The following is a 27,468-nucleotide window of genomic DNA, read 5'->3' on the forward strand; positions in this document are numbered from 1 at the left end:
AGGACTGCCGCCGCCACCACCTACCGCAGCCGAAGCGGATGCACCGCGCGGCTTTCCAGACAGTAGCTGCAGGAACCACTGCCAGGAAGCGACGCCCTTGACGCATGCGCAGTCAGCACGCATGCGCGCGGAGTGGCTCGCCCCGCCCACTCCGGAGGCGGGCCGTGAGGCCTGGGCTCCGCCCCGGGGCCCGCCTCCAGCTCTCCTGGGACCGCCCGGAGCCAGAAGCTCGCCTGCCTAACCCGGCTAGGAGCGCCTGGGCGCGTTTAGGAGGGGGCGGGCCCGGGGGTGGTGGCCCCTGGAGCGGTTGCCGCGGGGACCGGGCTGAGACGCGGCCCAAAGGCGGAAGTGAGAAAGTTGTCGGCGTCTCGAGGCGAGTTGGCGGAGCGTTGCGCGCGGCGCGGCGATGGGGGGCTCTGGCAGTCGCCTGTCCAAGGAGCTGCTGGCCGAGTACCAGGTGCGCGGGGCGCGGGGCCCTAGGGAGCTCGCGTGCCGGCCTGTTCCCGGGCGGGGTCCGGGAGCGGCGGCGGGGCGGTCACGGCCTCCCGGCGGCCCGCTAACCCCCTCTCTGGCTTTGCCTTCCAGGACTTGACGTTCCTGACGAAGCAGGAGATCCTCCTGTAAGTGCTGCCTTGAACCCCGCTTCTGACCCCGGGCTCCTCTGGAGGCGGCCTCGGGGGCCGCTGTCCCAAGGGAGAGGCGGGGGCCGGCCTGAGGTCGGCTGAGGAGCTGGGGCTGGAGGCCGGGAGACCCTGTCCGGGCTGCGCCCTCCTCCTGGCACGCCCTCCCCGCCCTCGCGGGGGGCCCTGCGTGGCACCGCGGGGCGTGGCACCGCGGAGTCACCTCGCAACCTCCGAGAAAAGTTAGGCACTCTTTGACCCTGAGCTGACTAACTTCAGCACTGCCGAACTTCCTGCTCCAGTCCGGCAGGGGCCGGCCTTGCGCAGTGGCTGAGCCACGGAAGCCTTGGGGAGCCTGGCTCCTTCTCCCAACTTGACCTGAACAATACAGTAACCGTTAACGCTTTCTGAGCACTCACCATGTGCCAGGGACCGTGCTAAATGGTTGCCTGCATGACCTAATTTAATCTTTAGGAGAGAGGTACTGGACAATGAAACAGGTTCAGAGAGGTTTGCTAACTGCCTAAGACAACACTCTGAGCAAGTAGATTTGAACTTGACCTGGAAGCCCTTTTGCCAGATATATGCAGGGTAGGCACTTGAGTGAGGAGATGCCTGGGCTTCCTGCGCAAAGATGATCTCATGGGAAGGAGATGGAGGCCGAGGACGTGGACAGTTCAGGGTGGCTGCTAAAAAGGAGGCTTTGAGGGCAAGAGATCCCTGGAGTGGAGGTGATAATGAGATTTTTGGTTTTGCTCTTTTCTCCCTGTTTTTGTTAATTAATTTATTTATTTATCAAGACAGAGTCTCTGTGGCCCAGGCTGGAGTGCTGTGGCATGATCTCGGCTGGCTGCAGCCTCTGCCTCCCGGGTTCAAGTGATTCTCCTGCCTCAGCCTCCTGAGTAGTTGGGATTACAGGCACCTGCCACCATGCCTGGCAAATTTTTGTATTTTAATAGAGACGGGGTTTTACCATTTTACTCAGGCTGGTCTCAAACTCCTGACCTCAAAGTGCTGGGGTTACAGGTGTGAGCCACAGCACTTGGCCAGTTCTTTAGGGCCAGCTTCTGGCTCCATCCCCAACCTCTTTATCCCTCGGGGATCTCTAGAATCAGTGCCCAGCACATAGCAGATGCTCAGTAAATACTCACTGTAGAGACTCCTAGGCTGTACAGCCTCGTGACATGTCCTTTTGCTTACTGTTGCCCGATGACTGGGAAGTTCTATGTACGTGGTTTCAGCTCCTCACCTAGTTGATAATGAACAGCAGGCAAGGAGTGGGAATGAACACACAGGGACACCCATCGCTGAGCAGGCCAACAGCTCCCCTCTCTCTGCCAGAGCCCACAGGCGGTTTTGTGAGCTGCTTCCCCAGGAGCAGCAGAGCATGGAGGCGTCACTTCGGGCACAAGTGTCCTTCGAACAGATCCTCAGCCTTCCAGAGCTCAAGGTGCCAGTGCTCCCCTCCTTCGACCCCTCCTGCACCACCCCCTCCCTGCTAGACCCCCCTAACTCCATCTGCTGCTAGCTTTGAGATCATGGGGTCACTGGTCCCCATTCTAGTCATTTTTCTGCTTAGTTCTAATTTTCTGGGGGCAAGGACTTTACCAAAATCACCTGGCAGAATTATCTAGAATGGTGATTTTCAAATGGGGATTCCAGGACATATTCTTGGAAGTTCAAAGAAGTTTTGTCCTTTAAGAGGAGTTGAGTTACCATATTAAGGTTTGAGGAACCCTGTTCTAGAGGCTGATTGCAAATCCATAGGGCTGCTGTGAAATTTCTGTGCAAAGGGCCTGGGCCAGGGCCTATAACACAATAGCTGTTCAGTTAACCATTTGTTTTAAAATAACCAGCCCATCTCTTTCCCTTTGCTTAAGATGCCTTCTTCTTCCCTCTCTGCTCACACTTATGTTGTACATGACCTGCCTTTGGGTTAAACACTTGACTCCCAGGAAGCTGTCTCAGCCCTTCTGTGCCCCCACTGCCCTGCATGTTGGCCCCAATGCACTGATCATTCACCCTTCAAGAGCCTGAGCTTCCTGGTGCTGATCCTATGACCTGCTCTCTCAAGTTTCTGATAGGGTTTGATGAGTGTGTGACCTGGGTCATGTCCTGTGGCGTTTGTTCTCCTAGGCCAACCCCTTCAAGGAGCGAATCTGCAGAGTCTTCTCCACATCCCCAACCAGAGACAGCCTTAGCTTTGAGGACTTCCTGGACCTCCTCAGTGTGTTCAGTGACACAGCCACACCGGACATCAAGTCCCATTATGCCTTCCGAATCTTCGGTGAGAACCAGGGGCAGCCTGGTGGGACACCACCCCTTCCCACGTGGGCTTTGTGGTGGTGCTGCTTGGGAAATGGGCACTGTTTGTGGAACCTCAGAGCCCCTCCCGACCGTGTCCTTTGGCTTCCTGTGTCTGCTCTCTAGACTTTGATGACGATGGAACCTTGAACAGAGAAGACCTGAGCCAGCTGGTAAACTGCCTCACAGGAGAGAGCGAGGACACACGGCTCAGTGCGTCCGAGATGAAGCAGCTCGTTGACAACGTGAGCAGCTGGGCCTGGGAGTGGGAGGGAAGGGTAGCGGCTCTGGCCTGAAACTCTCCCTTCCCCAGATCCTGGAGGAGTCTGACATTGACAGGGATGGAACCATCAACCTCTCTGAGTTCCAGCACGTCATCTCCCGTTCCCCAGACTTTGCCAGGTATGACAGTGGTCCCCCTGCCTTCTGGGTACCTGCAGGTCCCATCTGCTGCCTCTGGGCCTAGGACATTGCTACAGGAGGTGGTGCCAGGGGTGACAGAAAGCCCTGGTCCCCACACACATGGCCGACTAAGCTGGCAGTCTCACCCTGGGCAGGGGCGGCCCTCCTTGTCAAGGCCTCTCCCCTTCCCACAGCCATTGTCATTGCTCTGTGTTTGTACTACTTAGTAATACAGGTTTAGAAGCTCTGACCCCATGTGTGGGTCCAGAAGCTTCCTCTGGAAGTCTAGGGGAATTCTTCCAGAGGGGACTGACTCACAGACACAGCTCGTTTCAAAGAAGGGGCTAAAGGGAGAAGGGGCGAGTTTGCGTTTAGTCCCTCCCCTCCTCTTCCAGCAGAAAACTCACCCCATTTTTCTGTTGTTCAGCTCCTTTAAGATTGTCCTGTGACAGCAGCCCTGGTGTGTGTCCTGGTACCCTGTCCAAGAACCTTTCTGCTGCTGAGCTGTGGCCAAGGTCAAGCCTGTGTTGCCAGGGCGGGCCAGGTGGGCCCAGCCTGCAGCTGGCACTGTGCAGCCTCACCCGGTCAAGGGCGGCCTCCTTGTCAGGGCCTCTCCTCTGCCATTGTCCTGTTTGTTTGTACTAATCAGTAATAAAGGTTTATAAGCGTGACCCTGTGTGTTAGCCGAGTTACACTGGTGTGAGGAAAGACTGGACTTCTTTTCTTTTTGAGACGGAGTCTTGCTCTGTCTCCCAGGCTGGAGTGCAGTGGCATGATCTCGGCTCCCTGCAACCTCTGCCTCCCGGGTTCAAGCGATTTTCCTGCCTCAGTCTCCCGAGTAGACGGGACTATAGGCACACGCCACTATGTTGGCCAAGATGGTCTCGATCTCTTGACCTCGTGACTCACCTGCCTCAGCCTCCCAAAGTGCTGGGAGTACAGGTGTAAGCCACTGAGCCCAGCCTGGACTTCTCTTCTAGGAGCCATACCTCAGCAGGAATTCCATCAGGAATGAGCAGCGTATAGAGCAGGGGCCAGGGGGAAGTCAAGCCGCACTGTGCCAGCTTTCCCGTGGGAGGGTGGAGGACGAAGGGGCAGTGTGAGGCAGGCGCTCCCCTGTATCCTGACTGGGGTAGTGGTTCCATGAGTCTCTGCATGCCAAAATGTCAAGAACCCCATCAGTAAAGTCCATTTTACTGCATGATTTGAAAAATTACAAATTATAAGAAAGGGCCCCCATCACATCCCCTCCTGTGTCCCTACCCCTGCTAAACGAAATTGGGGATGTAGAATAAAGGGGTTGAGGTCAACACAGTGAACCCCCTGCCTCTGTCTATCATCAGTGGGTGAAGCTCCCCACTAAGAGCCACTCCACAGGGAGATGTCGCTGGCCACGCATGGCTGACTCTGGCTCACCTAAGCCTGCAAAGAGGTGGCTCAGAACCCCTTAGAACTCAGAACTAGACCAGCCTCAAAAAGCAAGTGTCCTTTAAGAGGAAGAGCCAGGATTAAACAATAATTCTGCAGACTTTATTAAAAAATGACATAAAGTGCATTGTATTAAAAATACATATAAAATCCACATAAATTCAGGACCCCTGCGCTGGGCAGTGTTGATATCCCTTAGAGTAGAGGCAAGTGAGGGATGAGGGGTGAACTGAGGCCTGGGGAGAGGACAGGGCACAGTTAGTTCCTCGTGTTTGAGTTCCACGATGGAGCAAGGGTGGATGTGGTAGGAAGGGCACACGATTCTCAGGCTACGATGCAGGAGGCAGGCAACAGTCTCTTCCTTGAATTCTGAGGGAAAGGCGTACATTGTCACTGAGTCTCTCCTGAGCTCATGCTGTCCTCTCCCTCATGTGGCCACAGCCTGATACAGGCCGGAAAGGTCCAGGAGCTGAGTCCAAGCCCAAGACATGGTGAGGGCCGCAGTGCCAACCTAGCCCTCTGGTCCCTGAGGTGGTGGGATGATGGCAGCAACAATGACACCCTCCGCGGGCATGCAGGGTCTGAGCTGGTCCTGGATCCTCGACGGCTGGCAAGGCAGGATGCACAGAGCCCAAACTGGTTCTGGATCTTTAGCTGGCTGGCTGACAGGGCAGGACGCACAGACCCCGAGCTGGTTTTGGACACTCCCAGAGCCCGAGGTGGTCCTGGCTCCTCGGCTGGCTGGCAAGGCAGAACGCATGGAGCCCGAGCTGGTCCTGCGTCTGCAGTGAGACAGGGCAGCTCGCGGCAGTGGGATAAGGCGGAAGGTGAAGAGGCCAGTTGGTGAGGGTTTCCAACTCTGTCTCCACGACTCTGGGCGCATCCCCAGCGGCCTGGGAAGCCATGAACTGGAGCAGCCAGTGCGTGCCATTCCATGTTGTGTCTTTCCTCTCTAGTTTCACATTTGGAATTGTTTTTTAAACAAAGGCTCAGTTTACATAAGAAGCATTGTTCCACCCACCTAGGCAGGTGCCCATCTTTGGCCAGGACCTCTGGCGCCATGGCTGTTTGGGTGTCTGGAGCCTTACTACTTGATTGGAGAGCAGCAGGCCAGCTGGCTCCAAGGCTCCCGAGGGCTGGGCACGACTGCTGTATTCCATGAGGAGGTGGCGCGGAGGTCCAGCTGACCCTCTCCGAGCACTCACAGCCCTAAAGCCAGGGCACCGTCCTCTCGAAGTCGGCTCTCATACCACAGAGTCACGGATCTCCGAGCCGAGGCGAACCCGGGGCCGGGGACACACCGGGGACACTTCCACGACGCTGTCTTGGATGCTAAGCGGCCTCTTCTCTGACTCAGAGAAGACTCGGGCCCCTGGGGGGCTGTCTGACAGGGCCTGGTAGCCTCGGTGATCAAGTGGGGCGCTCGGGGGGCCTAGGCCATTGAGTGGGCGGGTCTCGGGGGGCAGGACCACAGGGCAGGTCTTGGGGTGCACGCTGGCACATTCCCCCTGCTTCAGGAAGACTTTCATGCTGTCCCGGTGCCGGTAGAGAAGGAATAAAAGTGCGAACAGCACGGCTAGCACAAAGAGCGTGCACATCACCAGGAACTCCTTCCAGTAGGACTTGTCTGCACCCAGGCTGGCCTGGCCACCAGCCGGTGCACTCACACGTGATGTGCTGATGACGACGGGCACACTGGCATCCCCGTCTGTTTGGTCTGCCACCCTGTCCTCCGCCACCTCTGGGCAGTAGCTGGCTACCAGCTGCTGGAAGCCCTCCTCTAGCGACCAGCACTGGAACTCCCCGAGCTGTTGGCTGCCCACCAGCAGTAGGTCCCCAGTGGGCAGCACGTGGCAGGAGGCTGAGGCATTGACAGGGGCCCCATTTAACAGCCAGAGTCGGGTTGCCAGGTTGGAGAGGAGCGGGCAGGGCAAAGTGTTCACTGTGTTGGGCTGGAACTGGACTTGCTCACATGGCTTCTCAGCTGCAGGCAGAAAAGGCATGAGGTAGGGTGGTGCCAGTATCCCCGGCCTCCCTCTGGGCTATGCCCCTGGTGCCATGATTGGGCAACTCGGGAGACTCCTGGGTCTGAGTCTTCCTGGGGCCCTGATTACAGGGCTAGGGGCAAGGATGTGAGGAAAGGCGTTTACAACATCTGTGCCTGGGGGTAGTTCCAAGCAGACTCGTCCCCACCTCTCTCCACTCTTCGAGGGGGCACCTCACCTGTTGGCACAAAAGATCGACCCATGACTGGAGAGATGCTGCAAAGGTCCTTAGCATTGGCTCCCTCGATGTCCTGGATCCATGGCCTGAGGACCAGAGAGAGTCTGGGACTGGCCAAGAAGTTCCCTGCACCCGCATTCCCTCACCCCTCACCCCTCAGTGCAGACTTGGGCCTGGGCAAGGGCCTTTCCTTCGCTGATTCCCGACATGCAGGAGTCAGCATCTCCTCTGTCTACACATTATTTCAAGTAAAAACTAAGATAACACTTCCCTTAATTACATAAACAGTAGGTACCCTCAGTGGCCAGGCGCAGTGGTCCATGTTTGTAATCCCAGCACTTTGGGAGGCCAAGGCGGGTAGATCGCTTGAGCCCAGGCATTCAAGACAACCTGGGCAACATGACGAGACCCTGTGTCTACAAAAAATACAAAAATTAGCCAGGCATGGTGGCGTATGCCTGGTTCCACCTACTTGGGAGAGTGAGGTTGGAGGATCGCTTGAGCCCAGGAGGCCAAGGCAGCAGTGAGCTGTAATCACACCACTATCCTCCAGCCTGGGCAACAGAGAGACCCTGTCTCAAAAAATAATAATGAAAAACAGTATGTACCCTCAGAAAAAGACTGGAAGGACAGCTGGATCTGTATGTACATATCTCTCTCTCTTTGTTTACTATTTTTAATTTAAAAAATTTTTTTTGGCCAGGCGTGGTGGCTCATACTTGTAATCCCAGCACTTTGGGAGGCTGAGTCAGGCGGATCACCTGAGGTCGGGAATTCGAGACCAGCCTGACCAGCATGGAGAAACCCCGTCTCTACTAAAAATACAAAAAAAATTAGCTGGGCGTGGTGGCATATGCCTGTAATCCCAGCTACTTGGGAGGCTGAGGCAGGAGAATCGCTTGAACCTGGGAGGTGGAGGTTGCAATGAGCCAAGATTGTGCCACTGCACTCCAGCCTGGACAACAGGAGTGAAACTCTGCCTCAAAAAAGAAAAAAAAAAGGACAGTAATTCTGGATGCACTCTGGAAACAGACAACCAGTCATGAAGGATGAAAACATGACAAAAATCACAGCGTCTACCAGCCAGTGATCTGACAGTTAACATCCTGGAATGTCCCTCCAGGTATAGGCTGGAAACTCATATTCGGTTTTTTTTAAAAACTGACACTTGGTGAATCCATATGTGAAGCAAGAACACTACAAACAGAACAGTTCCCAGTGTTATTTAAAATATATGAATGGCCCAAAGCGGTGGCTCATGGCTATAATCCCAGCAATTTGGGAGGCCAAGGTGGGTGGATTATTTGAGGTCAGGAGTTTAAGACCAGCCTGGCCAACATGGTGAAACCCTGCCTCCAATAAAAATGCAAAAATTAGCCGGGTGTGGTGGCAGGCACCTATTAATACCAGCTACTCGGGAGGCTGAGGCAGGAGAATTGCTTGATCCCAGGAAGCAGAGGTTGCAGTGAACCAATATTGTGCCGCTGCACTCCAGCCTGGGTGACAGAGCGAGACTCTGTCTCAAAAAATAATTAATTAAATAAAATAAAAGGAGTTTTGCTTTCTATACACATGTAGTAAAACCTGGGAGGATAATATATGAAAATCTCCAGGGGGCGGGGAGTTGGGGAGATATAGCATTGGCAGAAATGCCAGATATAGATGAAGGGGAGGAAGGCAGCACATCACACTGCCATGTGTGTATCTATGCAACAATCTTGCATGTTCTTCACATGTACCCCAAAACCTAAAATGCAATAACAAATAATAAAAAATTTTAAAAAAAGAAAATCTCACTGTGACTCTCTAGACGGTGCGGTGAGGGGTAGTTTTTGTTTGTGTTCATTCCTATTTTCTAAATGAGCATTTTATAATCCAAATGGGTTATTCTGAAACCATTTTTTTTTAAAGAGATGGGGTTTCACCATCCTCGTCAAGCTGGTCTTGAACTCATGACCTCAAGATTCACCCGCCTCGGCCTCCCAAAGTACTGGCATTACAGGTGTGAGCCACTGGGACTGGCGTGAAACCAATTTTCCATGGGTTTGTTAATGGACTGTTTTGTAGCCCTGCTGTTACTAAGCACGTTCACATGCTAATCCACATTTTCCCGCAAGGTTTTTCAAAGCCGTGCTATTTCATACTTTAGCAAATCATGTCCTCATTTCATAGGTAGCCAAGGCAAACATAATTTCCCGTCTGAACTTCACTTGAAGCAAGTAAGCTAATGAATAATCATGCTGAGACAGTAGACGTACATGAGGCTGTGTGGTGGTCCCGAGGAGGGCCCAGGACAGTGCTCTGAAGCCACCTGTGCAGGGATGGACAGGTGGGAAGGGGCCTGGGAGCACTCACCTGGCGGCCAGCTCAGGCTGGTAGAGGCTGACAGGCTTACAGCTGGAGCCGCTCCAAGCGCAGTAGGGGTCGCGGGCGAGGAGGCAGTCCCCACAGCTCCGGTACAGGCTGCAGTTGGCCACAGGCACCTGGACTACGCCCGAGTGTGAGGCCGCATACAGCAGCCCCTGCACAGCCAGACATGGGATGAGAAGCGGGACGGGCAGCCAGGGCCAGCACCCACGGCCACCCGGCTTGGATGCCTCCTGGAGCCAACCCCCCACCACGCCTGTTACGGAACTGGTGATGCTACTTTCTAATAGCTCATGCCATGAGCCTGGATTCTGTATCTTTCCGCCCTGCTGAGGCATGGAAGGAGAGGCTGAGTGGGGACTGCTTGGCGCTAATGGAAAAGCACACCCCCAAGCACCCTACCAGGGTTCCTCCCTGGCCTGCTCACCCTGTGGGTGTCCAGGAGCAGGTTCTGCACGGGCTGTCCCGAGGAGAAGATCTGCAGCTCCTCAATGATGTGCACCCTGGGGCCCACGCTCACCGCCTTGTGTAGCCGGCCGTCACCTGGGGTGTGGACAGGACTCAGGCCTGGGGTGAAGCCCACTGCCCAGGACCCACCGGCCACGTACACCCCTTCCCCTGAGCCCACCAGGCTGCAGACACTTACCAGTGCCCAGGAAGAGGACATCGTAGGTGTGGTGCAGGCCAGGGACGCGGTGTACGGCCATACGCTGGTAGCGAGCCTGGGGCTGCAGCAGCAACAGGTGGCTTCGGACCTGCCCGTCCATCAGGAAGTGGTCCTTGAGGAAGTTCAGCACGCGGTCCGGGAGCTGCAGGGATGAGTTGATCTTCCTTTCCCGGGCACTGTTGGTGATGCACTGGAGGAGAAGGCAGCGGCATGAGGCCAGCATGCCCCAGGGCAGCAGGAGGGCGGCGCCCTGCCTACCCAGTAGAAAGCAGTGGTGTCCATCCCCCCAGAGCCAGGGCACATCCCTGGCAGTGCTGCCCAGAGCCGGCATGCACTGAGAGAGCAAGGGCAAAGCCCAGGGTGTGGGGAAACCGAGTGACTGGGGGGCTTCCTTGCTATGCCTCCTCCCCGCCTACCACCCCAGCCTCAACCCAGGGCCTCAAGAACCGGGACCACACTCCCTGCTCCTCAGCACCCTTCACCAGTGCTGGCAGGAAGCCCTGGCTGGGCAGTGGCCCAGTGCAGTGGGCAGCTCCTTCCTGCACTGCCTGGAGCTTCCTGAATCAGAGGTGTTCCTCGCCATCTGTCAGGGGCTCTGGCGGGACTCAGCCCTGGCGCAGCAACAACGGCTCGCTGACACCCTCACTTGGTTCCTTCCCTCTTCCTCTCAACCTTCCTATTCCTTCATGCTGCTTCCTGGCCTCACCTCCCAAATCAACTATGTGGCATGTGTATCCCTGTCTCAAGGTCTGCTTGCAGGGAAGACCTTTAGGCTAGAAGGGAGGAAGAAAGAACCATTTCCCATGGCTTGGCCATTCAGTCATTGGATAATTAAATAAGAAGCTCGAAGCTGAGTAGGGGAGAGGACCAAGTGCAGAGCCTGCAGCAAGGGCCCTGATGGGGACACACTGGCCCAGCGATCCTGAAACAGAACGGAAGGTATTCTGACATTCGTGGTTACATCTAACCCTGTAGACAAGCACGCCTGGCCTATGTATCCATGTTAAAGATGAGAAAACAGATTCAGAAGCCAAGTGATTTGCCCGAGGCTAGGCAGCCGTGGTCCTAGCATGGTGTGGGGACCCACATCTTCCCAGCACCCACCGCTCCAGGCCGGGGTGTGGGCACCGGGTGGGTCACGGTGTACCACTGCTGCGTCTCACGGTTCACCTCCTTGTAGAGGCCACTGAAGACCCTCTGCACGTCATTCATGGTGAAGACACAGACGGCAGATCCTTCTGTAGCTCCCCTGTGCCTACAGAGGAAATAACTGCATTAACCTACTGGGGGCCCCAGTCCCAGCCACCCTTCACCCTCCCATCTCCAGCCAGGTCTGGGGGTCCTACCACTGGGAAGTGAAGACCCCGTAGAAAAGGGTGTCACGCCAGTCCTGGGGGCTGGGGCTCAGTGTGAAGACGTCCTGCAGCACGTTGAACGGGAAGCCATCGTCGGGCCGTGAGCACAGCAGCTGCGCCTTGAGGAAGGAGGTCCAGCGCTGCTGCAGCACCCGCTCGCCACCCTCATCGCCCTGGAGGGAGACGGGGATGGGCTGGGCTTAGGTGCACGCTGAGCCATGAGGGGGACACATGGCACAGGACTGCCTCAATGGACCCACCCCAGACACCAGGACTGAAGGGCAGGAGAAGGCCAGAACCAAGGTCCACTGGAAGTCAAGAAGATGGCTCACGCCTACAGTCCCAGCACTTTGGGAAGCCAAGGCGAGTGGATCACGAGGTCAGGAGTATAATACCAGCCTGGCCAATATGGTGAAACCCTGTCTCTACTAAAAATACAGAAATTAGCCGGGCGTGGTGGTGTGCGCCTGCAGTCTCAGCTGCTCGGGAGGCTGAGGCAGGAGAATCACTTGAACTCAGGAGGCAGAGGTTGCAGTGAGCTGAGATCGCGCCACTGCACTCCAGCCTGGGCGACAGAGCAAGACTCTGTCTAAAAAAAAAAAAAGAAAAAAAAAGAAAGTCAAGAAGACCTGGAGGCAGTGTCCACGTCCACCAGGAGGATGTGCTCCTTACCCTAAGCCAGCAGAGCCTGCCTAGACACAGAAAGGAGGCTGAGATTCACTGCTGAGCAAACAAGGCAGCCAAAGGACCCTGATACAGGCTAAGGCACGTTGGTGAGTGAGTTCATAATCTAAGTACAAGGTCGGGACTGTACTTATGTTATTAATGCCTGTAATCCCAGCACTTTGGGAAGCCAAGGTGGGTGGATCACCCGAGCTCAGGAGTTTGAGACCCTGTCTCTGCTAAAAATACAAAATAATTAGCTGGGTGTGCTGGTATGTGCTGCTAGTCCCAGCTACATGGCGGACTGAGGTGGGAGGATTGCTTGAGATTGGGCAGTGGAGGTTGCAGTGAAATCTCGCCACTGCACACCAGCCTGGGTGACAAAGTGAGACCCTGTCTCAAAAAGGAAAAAAAGGGTGCTGGGTGGTAACACTAATCGTTCGAGTTACTCACTGCCCACCACATTTCTAAGAGCTTCGCGTGGATGAATGAAATTAATTCATATAACAACTCTGAGGTCAGTGTCAGTATTCCTACTTAACAGATGAGGAAACGGTTAACTGAGCAGGTGAGGGACTTGCCCAGGATGCTGGACTAGCAGGGTTTGAACCTGGATGTTGGCCTCTGGAGTCTGTGCTCTCCAGCTGTCACTACGGTACCTCTTTATCTTGTAAGTGATTTTTGTCTGTACAGTTCTCTATTTTCACATTTTTTAAGTAAGAAAAAAATAGGCCGGGTGCAGTGGCTCACATCTATAATCCCGGCACTTTGGGAAGTCAAGGCAGGTAGATCACGAGGTCAGGAGTTCAATCTCAATCACTGCCCAATCTCAAGCAATCCTCCCACCTCCCATCAAGACCAGCCTGGCCAAGATGGTAAAAGCCCGTCTCTACTAAAAATACAAAAATTAGCCAGGTGTGGTAGCGGACACCTATAATCCCAGCTACTGAGGAGGCTGAGGCAGGCAATTCCTTGAACCTGGGTGGTGGAGGTTGCAGTAAGCCAAGATCACACCACTGCACTCCAGCCTGGGCAAACAGAGCAAGACACTGTATCAAAAAAAAAAAAAAAGGCTGGGTGCAGTAGCTCATGCCTGTAATCCTAGCACTTTGGGAGGCTGAGGCAGGTGGATTGTTTGAGCCCAGGAGTTTGAGACAGGCCTGGGCAAAGTGGTGAAAACCCATCTCTACAAAAAATACAAAAATTAGCTGGGCATGGGGGTGCACACCTGCAGTCTCAGCTACTCCAGAGGCTGAGGCAGGAGAACTGCCTGAGCCCAGGAGGTCAAGGCTGCAGCGAAGTGAACTGTGATTGTGCCACTGCACTCCAGCCTGGGTGACAGAGCAAAGATCCTGTCTCAAAAAAAAAAAAGAAAAAGAAAAAGGTAGTGGGGCCGGGTGCGGTGGCTCACGCCTGTAATCCCAGCACTTTGGGAGGCCGAGGCGGGTGGATCACAAGGTCAAGAGATCAAGACCATCCTGGTCAACACGGTGAAACCCTGTCTCTACTAAAACTACAAAAAAATCAGCTGGGCATGGTGGCACATGCCTGTAATCCCAGCTACTCAGGAGGCTGAGGCAGGAGAATTGCCTGAACCCAGGAGGAGGAGGTTGCGGTGAGCCGAGATCGCGCCACTGCACTCCAGCCTGGGTAACATGAGTGAGAAGCCCCGTCTAAAAAAAAAAAAAAAAAAAAAAGAAAGAAAAAGGTAGTAAGATATTTTGATTTAAAAGGAGAGAGAAAAGCTGTTAGCCAGGCTGTTCCCCTGGGGGATGGGAATCACGCATGAATGTGGGTGGTCTTGCAGCTGTGGCGCCTTTGAGGTCCCGGGGTGGCCACCCTGTCAGCCCATCCCCCTCACCTTGCAGATTCGGGCAATGCGGGACACGATGGTGTTCTCGAAGAACTCAAATTCCTGGCCAGTCTCCCGGAAGAAAAAGTAGATCTTGTCATCATCACCTTGCAAGCTGCCCAGGCTCTCGGGAATGTAGGCTGAGGCCACAAAAGCTGGGTCTGCAGGGGCCAGGTCAGGAGCTCAGAGTCAGCCCAGCAACCCAGGAGACAGGCCCTGCTGGGGGAGAGTGCCCCACTCCTAGGGCCCCAGGAACAGGATCCCTGCCCTCTGGGTGGTGGCAAGAGGACTTCACCTTGCAGCCAGTTGAGGGAGCTCTCGGTCTTGGTGGGGCGAAGGCTTTGGCTCCGGGAGATGGCCGGGTCATTCCCTTGGAAGCTGCTGACGGTGCCAGTGTAGAGCTCGCCATCTGCCAAGAGAACATTCCCATGGGAATGGGCTCCTCAGCACGGCCTCTTCTCCCTGCCCAGGGCCCAGAGTGACCCCAGCATTGTCTGCTTTGCCTGTGGTGGGCCGAGATGGAAGCAGTAACTTGGAAAAACCAAACCCAAGGCAAGTCCATGGCCATTCCGTGCCCTGGAAATGAGCATGGCATGGACCCAACCTACACAGAGCCATCCCTCTGGCCCTGCCTGCCCCCAGATGGAGCTTCAATGAACCCATCTTGTCCCCAAAACTCACCAACCACCAGGGCCGTGGACTTGAAATTGGGATCAAAGGGACAACGGCCCTTGCCATCTTCCAGGAGGACATTCCCCTTCCTGTTCCTTGCCAGGGTGAAGTTCTCCACGTTCTAAGGGAGGGCAGACACATGGGCTCAGGGGCACACCAGGGAATGAGGAGCAGGCTTGGCGAGACAGGGAGAAGGATACCAGAGAAGGCAACTCTGCAGGCAGGTGAGGTGTCAGGGAGGCCACCCTCTCCTCACCCAGGACACTGTGCCACACGGTTTGAACCTGGACAGTCGGCCTCCAGAGAGGCCTCACCCAGACACGGTGCCGCACGGTCCCACAGTGATCGGATGTGGGACGTGTTACCAACCCCACCTGGTGGAGGAGGTGAGGCTTAGAAAATGATGTGAGCCTGGAAGAGGCGACAATGTGATTCAAACTCAGGCGTGTCTGACCCCAAAGCTGGGCTCCAACCCACAGCATCAAACACATCCTCTGCTAGGGGTGTGTGCTGAGGAGGGGTGTGCAAGGTCAGACAAGAGAATCAAGCAAAGGAGAGGGAGAGATGTTGCCAGAAGCAGGAGAGGGTGGCAAGGCCTGGGTGGGACAGGATCCCCGTGGTGAGTGACTGCACGCACCATTGCCTCTCCTCCCTGCACAGGGAGTTGTGGCTGTCTGTGTGCCAGGGTGTGGGACCTCAAGGCTCTCAGAGGCCAGTGGTACCTAGAAGCCTTCTTCTGGGCCCTGCGTTTCACCAGGGGTCCATGCTGAAGAACAGGAGCTCTGGGGCAGAAAGAGGGGCAGTTCCCAAGCCAGCCTCAGGGCTGAGGATGGGGCACTCACGATGTAGGTGCACACGGGGCTGAAGGCTCCTGTGCCACAGGTGATCAGGCGACTGCTGCTGAGTGGCAGGAGGATCTTGATGTAGTTTTGACAGTCACGCTGGGGGAAGGAGAGAGAGATCAGGCCCATAGCCAAGCATGCCACCAGGGGGCAGCGCCGAGCCCTCCTCACCATACCCAGGCCCAGCCTCTGCTCCCAGGACCACCTGGCATGGGGCACTCAGGTCTGGGAACAAAGGACAATCCAGGGGTTTCCGGGGACAGTGGAGTGTGTGTAGAGTGTGTGTGCTGCAGGGAGCCTTGGGCTCAGCTAGTTTTGTGACTGGCAAACTTTCCTTCAGTCTGGGGATGAGGACACAGAATGCTTCCCCCTTGAGTTGTACTGGCCCCATGGAGCGTCCTCCTCAGAAGCTCAAAGAAAACCACAGGCCCCTACCAACCAAGCTGGAGGCTGACGAAGCCACAGCCCAGAGCTGGAGCAACGCTCAGCCCTGAACCCTGAGCCCCAGATTCACCCATCACCTTCACTCGGCTATCTTACAGGCACCTCCAACCAAGCTTCTGGTCCTCCCTAAAACACGCTTGCCCCGGGATCTTGCCACTTTCATGAGTTCTGTCTTTTCAGCTGCTGAGGCCCTAAACCCAGTCAGCCTTGACTCTTCGTGTTGGTCATACCCCACAATTTCCCACCCAGACATCCCGGTGGCTCCATCTGCAAAATGCATCTGGAATCTGAGCACTTCTCACTGGTCCGAGGCACTGCCATCCCTCACCCCTCACTGCTCTCCCTCGTCCTGTCCTTCCCCACAGAGGCTCCTCTACCACAGTGGTCACAGTGACCCTCTTAGTACACAGGTGAGACCAGGTCACGTGTCTGCTCAGCCCTCCCCTGGCCTCCCAAGTATCTCCCTCAGAGTGAAATCAAAAGTCCTGCCCCTCCTCCAGGTATGGTCAACTCCTCACCCTCTCCTGACCTTGGCTCAAATGTCATTTTTTTTTTTTGAGATGTAGTCTCGCTCTGTCACCCAGGCTGCAGCGCAGTGGCGGGATCTCAACTCACTGCAACCTCTGCCTCACGGGTTCAAGCGATTCTTCTGCCTCAGCCTCCCTAGTAGCTGGGACTACAGGCAAGCACCACCACACCTGGGTAATTTTTGCATTTTTAGTAGAGACAGGGTTTCACCATATTGGCCAGGCTAGTCTGGAACTCCTGACCTTGTGATCCACCCACCTCAGCCTCCCAAAGTGCTGGGATTACAGGCGTGAGTCACCATGGCCGGCTCAAATTTCACTTTTTGAACAAGATGTAACCTCGCCACCACCTTTTCTCCTCCCCGATAACCTTCGTAAACTGACTGCTTTTTCTTTTTCTTTAGACAGAGTCTCACTCTGTCACCATGCTGGAGTGCAGTGGTACAATCCTGGCTCACTGCAACCTCTACCTCCTAGGTTCAAGCGATTCTCCTGCCTCAGCCTCCCAAGTATCTGGGATTATAGGCACACACCGCCTGGCCTGGCTAATTTTTTTATTTTTTATTTTTTTATTTTTAGTAGAAATGGGGTTTCACTATGTTGGCCAGGCTACTCTTGAACTCCTGACCTCATGATCTGCCCACCTGGGCCTCCCAAAGTGCAAGGATTATAGGCATAAGCCACCATGCCAGCCTCCTCTTTCTTTTTCACAATTAAATCTCCAGTACTTAAAAGTATATGGACACAGAGTGTGTGCTTAATCAATGTCAGCTGAATAACAGAATGGCAGCCAGGACTTGAACCTGTGTCTTGACCCCAAGCCCAGCGTTCTTTTGCCCTCACCTTGCCCAGCACCTGCTGCACTCAGGAGCAGGAGGCCTCCGGGGATGGTGACGAGTCCTCCAGGAGAACCTGGGTTCAACCAGATTTCATCCTATGCTTTGGCCAAAACCAAACCAGAATCTGTCAGATGTGCTACATCAGGAAGCAACTGCAGAGGGATACAACCCTCACCCACCCAATCCCTGTTCATGCTGGGAGCTGGAAGTTGACTTGTTATTCCTCATACCTATAAGCCAGGTGCCTCACACCTATTCGCTTCCTGAATCCTCACTGTAAGCCCGGCGAGACCGGATCCTCATCCCCATTTTACAGGTGGGTCCACTAAGGCCCAGAGAGGTGACTCTACTTGTTGGAGGTTGTAGACATGTAAGTGTAGAGTTGGGATTCAAACCCAGGCCTGGCCGTCTCAGAAGCTTATGCCCTTCCAACCATAGCTGGCTGTGCCTGCTCCCACCTCCCGCCTCTGGGCTGGATGGAAGTCCACCACTCTCCGTCCCTCCTGCAGATCAGCGCGCCTCCAGGTTCGAGCTCACCTGTGGGTCCTTGCCCTTGAAGCTGCACTGCTGTTTCCTCTCTGCGTCTGCACTCCAGAGCAGCTGGGAATGAGAAGGGGGAAGGTAGGTGGGGAAAGAAATGGAGGGCTCGCTGAGCTTCCTCCTCTCCCACCAGCATCACCCTTGGACCCAGAAGGTCAGGCTTCCTGTCCGTCTTCCCTCTGTGTTCCTCTGCCCAGCATAGCCAGCTCCGGGTCACACCTCACCTCCTGGTACTCCCTGCCCGGCAAGAAGCTGAGGTTGCTACTGAGTGCAAAGAGGGCCTCTCGAGCGCCCACGTACAGGGTCCCACCATCCCTGCTCAGCAGAAGGGCTGTGTAGTTAGAGATGTTTTCAGCTTCAAATTTGAGGAATGGCCGCTCTTCAGAGCCTGGGGAGAGGAAGATGGAAATTACCTGGGGCCTATTACACCAGTCTCTAGAATGGACTGGTTTCAAGGAAGGTAATCAGCAAGGCAAATGGTGGCAGGGGGCTGGGGACAGGGGGAATCAGGTTTGACGGGCGAGCAGCATTCCTGGACTCCCAAACATGACATAAGAAACAATGCAGAGATGTATGTACAAGAATGCTTACTACGTCTGGTTGTTGGAATTTTCAGAAAAAAAGAAAAAAAAAAAGAATGCTTACTACAGCACCTACACATTAATAAAAAATCCAAGGGGACCTCGTCAAAAAAAATAAGATGCCCCAACCCAAATGAATGCTTTGCAGCTGGGAAAAGTGATGTATTAGAAACTCCAGAAAAACGAGCAAGAAAGGCATTGTCGCTGGGCGCGGTGGCGCGTGCCTGTAGTCCCAGCTATTCGCAAGGCTGAGGCTGGAGGATCGCCTGAGTCCAGGAGATATTGGCTGTAGTGCGCTATGCCGATCGGGTGTCCGCACTAAGTTCGGCATCAAAATGGTGACCTCCCGGGAGTGGGGGACCACCAGGTTGCCTAAGGAGGGGTGAACCTGCCCAGGTTGGAAACAGAGCAGGTCAAAACTCCCATGCTGATCAGTAGTGGGATTGCGCCTGTGAATAGCCACTGCACTCCAGCCTGGGCAACATAGCGAGACCCTGTCTCTTAAAAAAAAAAAAAAAAAAAGAAAGGCATGGTTAAAGTATCAAGCAAACTGAAATAGAAAGTAATGGGTTTTGTGCACATAATAGAATATTAAGAAAGGAAAATACTTTAACATTTTCCTTTGAGTCACATTAGACCTAAAGAGAAGGAAGTGTAAGGGTGGCCCGTGCCTGGCCCTGTCGTGAACATGATTTGCATTGACAGAGTAATGCAAATGTTGAGCACTGTTTTGTTTTTTTTTTGAGAAGGAGCCTCACTCTGTTGCCCAGGCTGGAGTGCAGTGGCACGATCTCGCCTCACTACGATCTCAGCCTCCTGGGCTCAAGCAATTCTCCTGTCTCAGTCTCCCAAGTAGCTGGGACTACAGGTGCACGCCACCATGCCTGGCTAATTTTCTGTACCTTGGTAGAGATGGGGTTTCACTGTGTTGCCCAGGCTGGCCATTAACTCCTGAGCTCAGGCAATCCACCCACCTCAGCCTCCCAAAGTGGTGGGATTACTGGTATGAGCTGCTGTGCCCAGCCTCTTCTTGTTTTTGAGATGGTGTCTTGCTCTGTCTCCCAGGCTGGAATGCAGTGGTATAATCTCAGCTCACTGCAACCTCCACCTCCCAGGTTTGAGCCATTCTCCTGCCTCGGCCCCCAAGTAGCTGGGATTACAGGTCTGCACCATCACACCCGGCTAATTTTTGTGTTTTTAGTCGAGATGGGGTTTCACCATGTTGGCCAGGCTGGTCTCGAACTCCTGACCTCAAGTGATTCACCCGCCTTGACCTCCTAAAAAAGCACTGGTCTTTAGCTTTGAGACTGATGCTTATTACACAGAATGGGAATGTTTTCAATCTTGACCTCGGAAAACAGAATGGATGACAGACAGACATCATAATATGGCAGCAGGGTTAAGAGGAGAGACTCTATCTCTTCTCATGAGAGTGGCAGGGTCACAAGCTGCTGGAATAAGAAATTCAGGTTAATTATACTCTTACGTATTGCAAAGGTAACCGATCAGGGAAGTGAGTACAGTGAAGAACATGTTGGGAGGAGGAAGGTGAAAAGCTTTATTTTTCTCAGCAAGTCAGGAAGTCAGATAAGCCAAGAAACAGTGGTGTCAGTATTTTACTGAAAAATATGGAGGAAGGCCGGGCACGGTGGCTCAAGCCTGTAATCCCAGCACTTTGGGAGGGCGAGGCGGGTGGATCACGAGGTCAAGAGATCGAGACCATCCTGGTCAACATGGTGAAACCCCGTCTCTACTAAAAATACAAAACATTAGCTGGGCATGGTGGTGCGTGCCTGTAATCCCAGCTACTCAGGAGGCTGAGGCAGGAGAATCGCCTGAACCCAGGTGGGGCGGGGGTTGGGGTCGGGGTTGGCCCCTTTTTCCCCCCCCCGGGGGGAAAAAGGGAGAAACCCTTCCTTTTCAAAAAAAAAAAAAAAAAAATATGGAGGAAATAATGGTAGAACAAGAAACCTAAATGATAAAAAGCTCCTTTTAAATAGGCCTGGGGTGGGGGAGGACAGACATTTTTGTTTTTTATAATAAGCCCTTCTATACTAATATTTATACATGCATGTATCCTTGATGCCAATTTTATTTTATTTATTTATTTTTTTATTTTTTTTTGAGACGGAGTTTTTGCTCTTGTTACCCAGGCTGGAGTGCAATGGCGCGATCTTGGCTCACCACAACCTCCGCCTCCTGGGTTCAGGCAATTCTCCTGCCTCAGCCTCCCGAGTAGCTGGGACTACAGGCGTGCGCCACCATGCCCGGCTAATTTTTGTATTTTTAGTAGAGACGGGGTTTCACCATGTTGACCAGGATGGTCTCGATCTCTTGACCTCATGATCCACCCGCCTCGGCCTCCCAAAGTGCTGGGATTACATATTTTATTTATTTTTTGAGACTGAGTCTTGCTCTTCTTGCCCAGGCTGGAGTGCACTAGCATGATCTTGGCTCACTGCAACCTCTCCCTCCCAGGTTTAAGCAATTCTCCTGCCTCAGCCTCCTGAGTAGCTGGGATCACAGGCATGTGCCACCATGCCTGGCTAAGTTTTATATTTTTACTAGAGACAGGGTTTTGCCATGTTGGCCAGGATGATCTTGAAGTCACGGCCTCAAGCAGTCCGCCAGCCTCAGCCACCCAAAGTGCTGGGGTTACAGGTGTGGGCCACCGTGCTCAGCCCTTGGTATACATTTTAAGTATCTTTTGTTTTTACAGAATAACACATGAATTATCTACCACTAAGTGAAAATGAAAATATATTTAGTATGTATGGTCAAAATCTATTTTTTTGTGGGAAAAATATAAGCGTAGATAGAAAACATCCAGAAGGATGTATCACAAAATACTAACGTGTGGCTCCCTGGCAGAATTATAGGTAGCTTTCTTTTCTTTTTTACTTGTTATCATTTTTAGATTCTATCATAAGCAGATTTTCCTTACATAATGTGAAAGACATATATCAGAGAAGAAAAACAGAAACACACACACACACACTCACCCACAGGGTACTGTTTATGCTCTGGGTAACTAATGGGTTTGGAAAGAAATTATTTTTAAAATTTAAGCAGCTGATGAGAACAGAAAAACAAGCAAAGAGCAGCCAGCCTGACCAGCCCCAGGCACATCGCAGCTGACCAGTGGCTTGTGACCACACAAACAGTCTCACGAAGCTGAGGAAGCAAAAGCAACATGCCCAACCAAGCAGCCGTGAAGACGTCATGTGTGTTTACACGTGGAGCGTTTTTACATACCCCCAGCCTGGTTCCATAAAGGGTGAGGAGACATGAAGAAAAGAAAGTAGTGAAATATAAACATTAAAATCAGGAGTAGAGAAAACCCAAATCTGAAGAAAAACATCTCAACCAGCAAGGAAGTAAAAATTCACATAAGTAGGTTATAGGGTCTTTGCACAGCTAGTAGAGAAAGGCTGCACCTTTACTGCTGGGCCTCCTGGTGGCCAAAGAAAAAAGGGAAATGAAGCGACTCTATCCTCAATGTCCATAAGCAGGAGCACATAGCAGCTGTTCGGGGGAAGCTCAGCCTTTTTTTTTTTTTTGAGACAGAGTTTCGCTCTTGTCACCCAGGCTGGAGTGCAATGGTGCAACCTCTGCCTTCCAGGTTCAATTCTCTTGCCTCAGCCTCCCAAGGAGCTGGGATTACAGGCATGCACCACCATGCCTGGCCAATATTTTGTATTTAATAGAGATGGGGTTTCACCATTTTGGCCAGACTGGTCTTGAACTCCTGGACTCAAGTGATCAACCCACCTCGGCCTTCCAAAGTGCTGGGATTACAGGCGTGAGCCACCACGCCCAGCTGAAACTCAGCTTTCCACCTGGCAGCAAATGGGGAAGGAAGCCCTTGGGTGGGGGTGACACTAGTCAACAGGATGACAGAGGTCAGGTGGGTGAGCCACCACGCCCGGCCCTCAAGTAGGCCCTTGTGTTGGGTAGCAGAGACAGCATTTCACTGAGGTGTAGTTTCTCATATATATCATGGGAAGAACGAGACATAAAGCTCCCAGGAGTCTCATGAGTGAGACCAGGGCAGACAGCCACTGCAGTCCTCCTTATCTTTTGCGTCTTTCCACAGTTTTCTGGAGCAAGGGCTGGTTCAAATCTGCCTGCTTATCTGCCTGCAGAAGGGCATTTCTACCTGTGCGGGCCCTGGAAGTCTGGGCAGCAGGCCACCCTCAGAATCCGTCCAGACACAGAAATGCCAGGAGTCAGAAATAAGCCTTGGTTCCAGGTGGAACTCAACCCCACTTAGTTAGGGCTGGGAGAAGGGGCGGAAGCCTGCCTTGGAACTGCAGAAAGAGCGCAGCGGCTGGAGGGGAAGCTTGGGGACCAGTCAGTCCCTGGTTTAGCCAGGCCTCCAAACGAGCCAGCCACAAGCCCTCCAGCCATGCTAGGAGTACAGGGAAAGAAACACAGGACAGAAAGCGGAATGTGCCTTGGAGATGGATGAGGGGCCCCTTAACCAGGCCTTCCCTTCTGGGGCTTCCCTTCCACACTTGCCCTCGTCTCTCTGCCTTGAGGCCCAGACTCAAAGCCATGGTGTGCAGAGTAGAGTCAGAGACCTGGGTTTAAAGCCATCTTCTGCCACTTACTAGCTGTGTGCCACCAGGACACACCACCTAACCTCTCAAAGCCCCATTTTCCTTATCTGTAAAATGGGGAAAATAATAACACTTTGCCTCATGGGGTTATTAGAAGAAATGAGCTCATGTATGTAAATAATAATATACATAATGACCCACATTCACTGAGACAGATTTGCTCAAAACAACACCGCACATGGCCCACAGTGCGGCATGGTGTCTGGCACACGACCAGCACTCAGTGAGTGACTCGAAAACAGAATCCAAAAGCCCCGCAGGAAAATCCAGCCCGGTGAGAGCTGCCGCAGCGGAGTGGGCAGGCTGCATGGGGGAGTTGGGCCGCCCTCCTCCAGGTGGTTCACCAACTTAGCCTGGGCGATTCTAACTTTGGCCTGCACCTGGTCGCACGGGGTCTCATGGCCAAAGCCAGAGAGCGTCAGCTCAGAAACAGAGACGTGTGTCACAGGCTGGTGTGGGCACAAGCTGATCGGTGCTCGGTGGTGAGTGGTGTTGCTGTCTGAGGGCCCAGATGCTTGGGCCACCTCCAGAGTGACTGCAGACGTCTGCACAGGACCCTGCCTGAGCTTGCCCGCGCGCGCACGCGCACACGCGTGTGTGTGTGTACACGGTCCAGCAGGGCTTGTCCCAGCTTGTGCACTCCTAGGTTCTCTTTGTGCAGGGGTGACTGGAAGGGTGTTTCTGCACTTCACTCCCTGCGAGGGGCTGGTGCACGCTGGGGTCAGTCTGAGCTCTTATGCTCTCCACTGTGCCCTCACTCCTGGGCTGCCTGTGCACTTGGACGGCCTCCAAATGCATCTATGCAGTGGGTTAGTCCAGTATGAAGAAAGCAGGGCCTGCCCAAGGCTGTGGCCGCCTTTCCCACTCAGGATGAGCCCTCTTTCTCCACCCCGGCAGGCTCCAGCCAAGGTTCTCCAGCCAATGTATCCCACTAGGCAGACCATCCTCCAAGAAGGCAGGATGGGGCTGGTCTGGGGCTGCCCTGTCCCTTCCTGGAGGGAGAGCATATGGACTGGGCACATCAGAGCCACCTGCAGGCCCCCTTCCCCACCCCAGGAGGTGGGGCTCTCAGTAGACAGTGATGTGGGAACACTCAGCCCCCAGCCCCATGTAAGGTTCCCCCTTCCCTATGACTCAGCCGGAAGCTTGGAGCACTCTGGGGTGAGACAGGAATGGGGCTCAGCGCCATCCCCACCCTGGGCAGTCCCCACCCCAGGCCAGCCAGCGAGCTGCAGCAGCGCTGTGACTCAGAGCCCCACCCCACCGTTCTCTCTACTATGGCTCCGGGCACCACAGCAAGACGCTGACCTGGCCCTTACATCCCACCCTCTACAGGCCCCAGCAGGATCAGGAAGACACCAGCTTCCCGGTGGAGTCGGTGGGGAAGGGGCCTACCCCACCCTCAGAGCGGGGTCTGGGCGGGACAAATCTCTAGAGAGCCTTCTGAGAGGCTGTTGGAGCCCTTTGTACCCAGGGACGTCACCACGAGTCACCAGAACCTTGGACCCATTTGTCCCAGCGGAAGCCCTACCTACAGGGCAGGAGTGCTGACAGTCAGCAGGAACGCTGGACCCAAGGCCAACCGGGGTGCACTTCCTCCCTCCACATAGCCCCGTGCTGGGCAGGGTGGCCACGTCTTCCTCAGGCTGCGTGAGCATGGAGGCGGTGGCCACATTCTGTGACACCAGCCCAGTGCCAGAGTCAAGTCCCTGACCAGGGACCCGGGGCATGAGTTGGGGGTGTTGTGTGCCAAGGGTCTTCCCATGGACTAAGGTCACCAAGAAAGTGGCAATAAGGGCAAGGGACCCGGCCTCACAGCATCTGTGCTCCTGCTACAGCCCCAAGTGGGCAGACCAAGAGCCCCTGCCAGAACCCCCAGCCCCAACCTGGGCCTGTGCCACAGCTGCACGCCACTGCTGTCACCTTAGGAGCCTGCCCAGGCCACGCTCATCCCTCTGCTCAGGAGCTGGCTCTCCACTAAGCACCCCTCTCCTAGGGCCTCTGCCCTGGGTCCGCCTTCCTGCCTTCAGAGATGTCTCCATTTCTTCCGAGGAAATCAGGCTCATCAGGCATAAGCACCTCAACTGCCCGTCCCAATGTCTTCAGAGAACAAATCCTTTGTCACCAACTCCACCTCTCAGAAAGCAGCTTTTGCTCCAATGTCCATTCTAGAAACTTTTGTGCCTCCCTCCACCTGCCTTAGAAAAACTGGCAGAGAGAAGAGCCACGCCATGCCACCTCTGCCCCTCACCTCCACTCACTCCTCCACAGGAGCTGGGCCCCAGCCAGCCCCACACTCAGCAGGGCTGGCCCTGCCAAGAGCCCAGGGATCACCCCTGCCAGACTCCAGACATGGGCCATGCCGCCCCGGCCTTTAGGTGTCTGTGCCCCGGTCTCAAGGATGCCCCCGTGTCTCCCTCACGTGCCTCTGGGCCTCCAGCCCTCAGACAGATGAAGTATGTGAGCACCTCCTCAGCCTTTAAATAGATTAAGTCATGCCATCCTCACAAGGCTGCTGTATTTTGTCACCTCTGTTCTCACTCTCTGGGGTCCATCGCTCCTGGTCCTGCTCTTCTCCCTCTGTTTGCGCCCGAGTCACACATCCACACTCACTGTTTCAATGATGCGGATGTTGGCAATCCTCCAAGCTCTTCACCCATGTGCAGATCTTCCTCCAACATGCCAGAGCCCACCGTGCAGGAGACGCCCCTTCCAGCCCCACTCCCTGGCTGGGGATCTTGTGTCTGTGTGTGGGACCACTCAGCTGGGTGTCTCACCATCCTCCTCCCTCTCCCCCTGAAGTCCAATCTATAATCAAATCCTGCCACTTTTCTCTCATACCCCTCACCATCCCCACTACCACAGTCCTAAGCCAGGCACCCTCCTCTCTCACCCAGGCCAGCTGCTATGCTGCAGCCACAGGGCTCTCTGGGAACCGTCACTGTTCTGCATAAAAACTTCCATAGTGACCCGTCGTCCAAGCTCCTGACTCCCCGCACCACCCACCTCTTGGTTCCACTAAGTGACATGGAACTGCAACACAAGGGCCCATTTCTCACCTCTGGGCTGTTCAAGAAGCCCCCTCCGCCCAGGCTTTCCTTTTGACTAATTCACACTCATCCTTTGAGACTCAGCTCAGTGTCACCTCCTCCAGGAGGCCTTCCTGAATCCCTGGCTGGGCAAGGCCCTTCTCCATATGCCCATCACTTCCTGCTCACATGTCTTGCAATGCACTGGTATCTCGGTCTGATGATGGCGATGTTTGATGATGATGATGGTCTTTCTGTGTTCTTCTCTTCTGCCAAGCTGAGAGCATCTTCAGGATCAAGATCGCATCTTATTCACATTTGTATCAACCGGTCAGATGGGCTCCTGGTAGTTGTTCCATAAACGTTTGTTGATTGAATGAATGAATAACACAGTCCCAGTCAGAGTGCTCTGGCCCAGGGAGGGGCCCCAGAGGAACATGGGACCACGTGAAGATCCTGAGTTTCATACTCACAAAAGTATGTCTGAGAAGCACTGCTTCCACTCTGACCCCTCCCCAAAACACTGAACACGCAGAAGTCTAACAGCTGACAGGAGTTTGAGACCAGCCTCGGCAACATGATGAAACCCTGTCTCTACCAAAAATATAAAAATTAGCCAGGCATGGTGGCATATGCCTGTGGTCCCAGCTACTCAGGAGGCTGAGGTGGGAAGATCACTTACACCTGGGAGGCGGAGGTTGCAGTGAGCCAAGATCTCACCACTGCGCTTCAGCCTGAGTGACACAGTGAGACCCCTTCTCAAAAAAAAAAAAAAAAAAAAAAAAAGACATGTGACAGCTGAAAGTATGGTAGGGAGACGGGAAACAAGCCTCGGGGAACGGGGAAGGGGCGCAAGAACTGTGTGTGAATCCTGACTGGGCAACCCTGGACAAGTCACCAGCCCTGAGAGGGAGGCCTTACAAGATTGCCGGAAGATAAGCACAGCACGTGGCAGTGCCAAGCTCTGCGCGGATGAGCGACCAGCAGCAATCAAGGTGGTTCCTCCCCATGCTCCCTCCTCCTCCCCTGGCTTCTTGCCTTCCACTTTGTCTCTAGACCTTCTTCACATGAAGACTTAGCCCCAGATATTTGCTGCTACATGGAACGGGGATGCACCCTTACCAGATCTTCAGAAAAGCTGGAAACCTGAATTTTTATGTGAAATTTCTTACCTTTTTTTTGGAGACAAGAGTTTTGCTCTGTCACCCAGGCTGGAGTGCAATGGCATGATCTTGGCTCACTATAACCTCTGCCTCCTGGGTTTAAGCGATTCTTCTGCCTCTGCCTCCAGAGTAGCTGGGACTACAGGCACGTGCCACCACACCCAGCTAATTTTTGTATTTTTAGTACAGACCGCGTTTCACCACGTTGGCCAGGCTGGTCTCAAACTTCTGACCTCAGGTGATCCACCCACCTCAGTCTCCCAAAGTGCTGGGATTACAGGTGTGAGCCACCACACCTGGCCAAAAATTTTTAAGTTTGAAATGTCAT

At 54.1% G+C, this 27,468-nt stretch overlaps 2 protein-coding genes across 3 annotated transcripts in view; one reads left to right on the forward strand and one right to left on the reverse strand.

Moving 5' to 3' along the window:
* Window positions 1-214: 214 nt before the first annotated feature.
* Window positions 215-3,997, forward strand: CIB1 (calcium and integrin binding 1). Its single transcript, XM_032263834.1, has 7 exons — window positions 215-457; window positions 586-620; window positions 1,962-2,070; window positions 2,757-2,907; window positions 3,051-3,169; window positions 3,238-3,326; window positions 3,754-3,997. Exons 1-7 carry the CDS (start codon window positions 407-409, stop codon window positions 3,773-3,775), a joined length of 576 nt encoding a protein of 191 aa, XP_032119725.1. The 5' UTR covers window positions 215-406; the 3' UTR covers window positions 3,776-3,997.
* An 837-nt stretch (window positions 3,998-4,834) lies between these two features.
* The window catches only part of SEMA4B (semaphorin 4B), a 51,484-nt gene continuing 28,850 nt past the window's right edge, over window positions 4,835-27,468 (reverse strand). The window contains exons 1-14 of one of the 2 annotated variants that reach the window (XM_032263836.1): window positions 21,582-21,908; window positions 17,970-18,133; window positions 17,743-17,805; window positions 15,396-15,494; window positions 14,563-14,674; window positions 14,177-14,290; window positions 13,891-14,042; window positions 11,358-11,539; window positions 11,116-11,266; window positions 9,991-10,201; window positions 9,772-9,887; window positions 9,333-9,499; window positions 6,978-7,063; window positions 4,835-6,738 (exon numbers count right to left, since the gene is read on the reverse strand). In XM_032263836.1, the coding sequence (XP_032119727.1) occupies window positions 5,999-6,738; window positions 6,978-7,063; window positions 9,333-9,499; window positions 9,772-9,887; window positions 9,991-10,201; window positions 11,116-11,266; window positions 11,358-11,539; window positions 13,891-14,042; window positions 14,177-14,290; window positions 14,563-14,674; window positions 15,396-15,494; window positions 17,743-17,805; window positions 17,970-18,133; window positions 21,582-21,687 (2,463 nt within the window). In that variant the 5' untranslated portion in view covers window positions 21,688-21,908 and the 3' untranslated portion in view covers window positions 4,835-5,998. Of the gene's footprint in view, window positions 6,739-6,977; window positions 7,064-9,332; window positions 9,500-9,771; window positions 9,888-9,990; window positions 10,202-11,115; window positions 11,267-11,357; window positions 11,540-13,890; window positions 14,043-14,176; window positions 14,291-14,562; window positions 14,675-15,395; window positions 15,495-17,742; window positions 17,806-17,969; window positions 18,134-21,581; window positions 21,909-27,468 lie in introns of those variants that run through there. The other variant, XM_032263835.1, reaches the window with a different exon arrangement.

Source organism: Sapajus apella, unplaced genomic scaffold (genome assembly GCF_009761245.1).
Source record: "Sapajus apella isolate SASKATOON/1434 unplaced genomic scaffold, GSC_monkey_1.0 scaffold139, whole genome shotgun sequence".
NCBI lineage: Eukaryota > Metazoa > Chordata > Mammalia > Primates > Cebidae > Sapajus > Sapajus apella.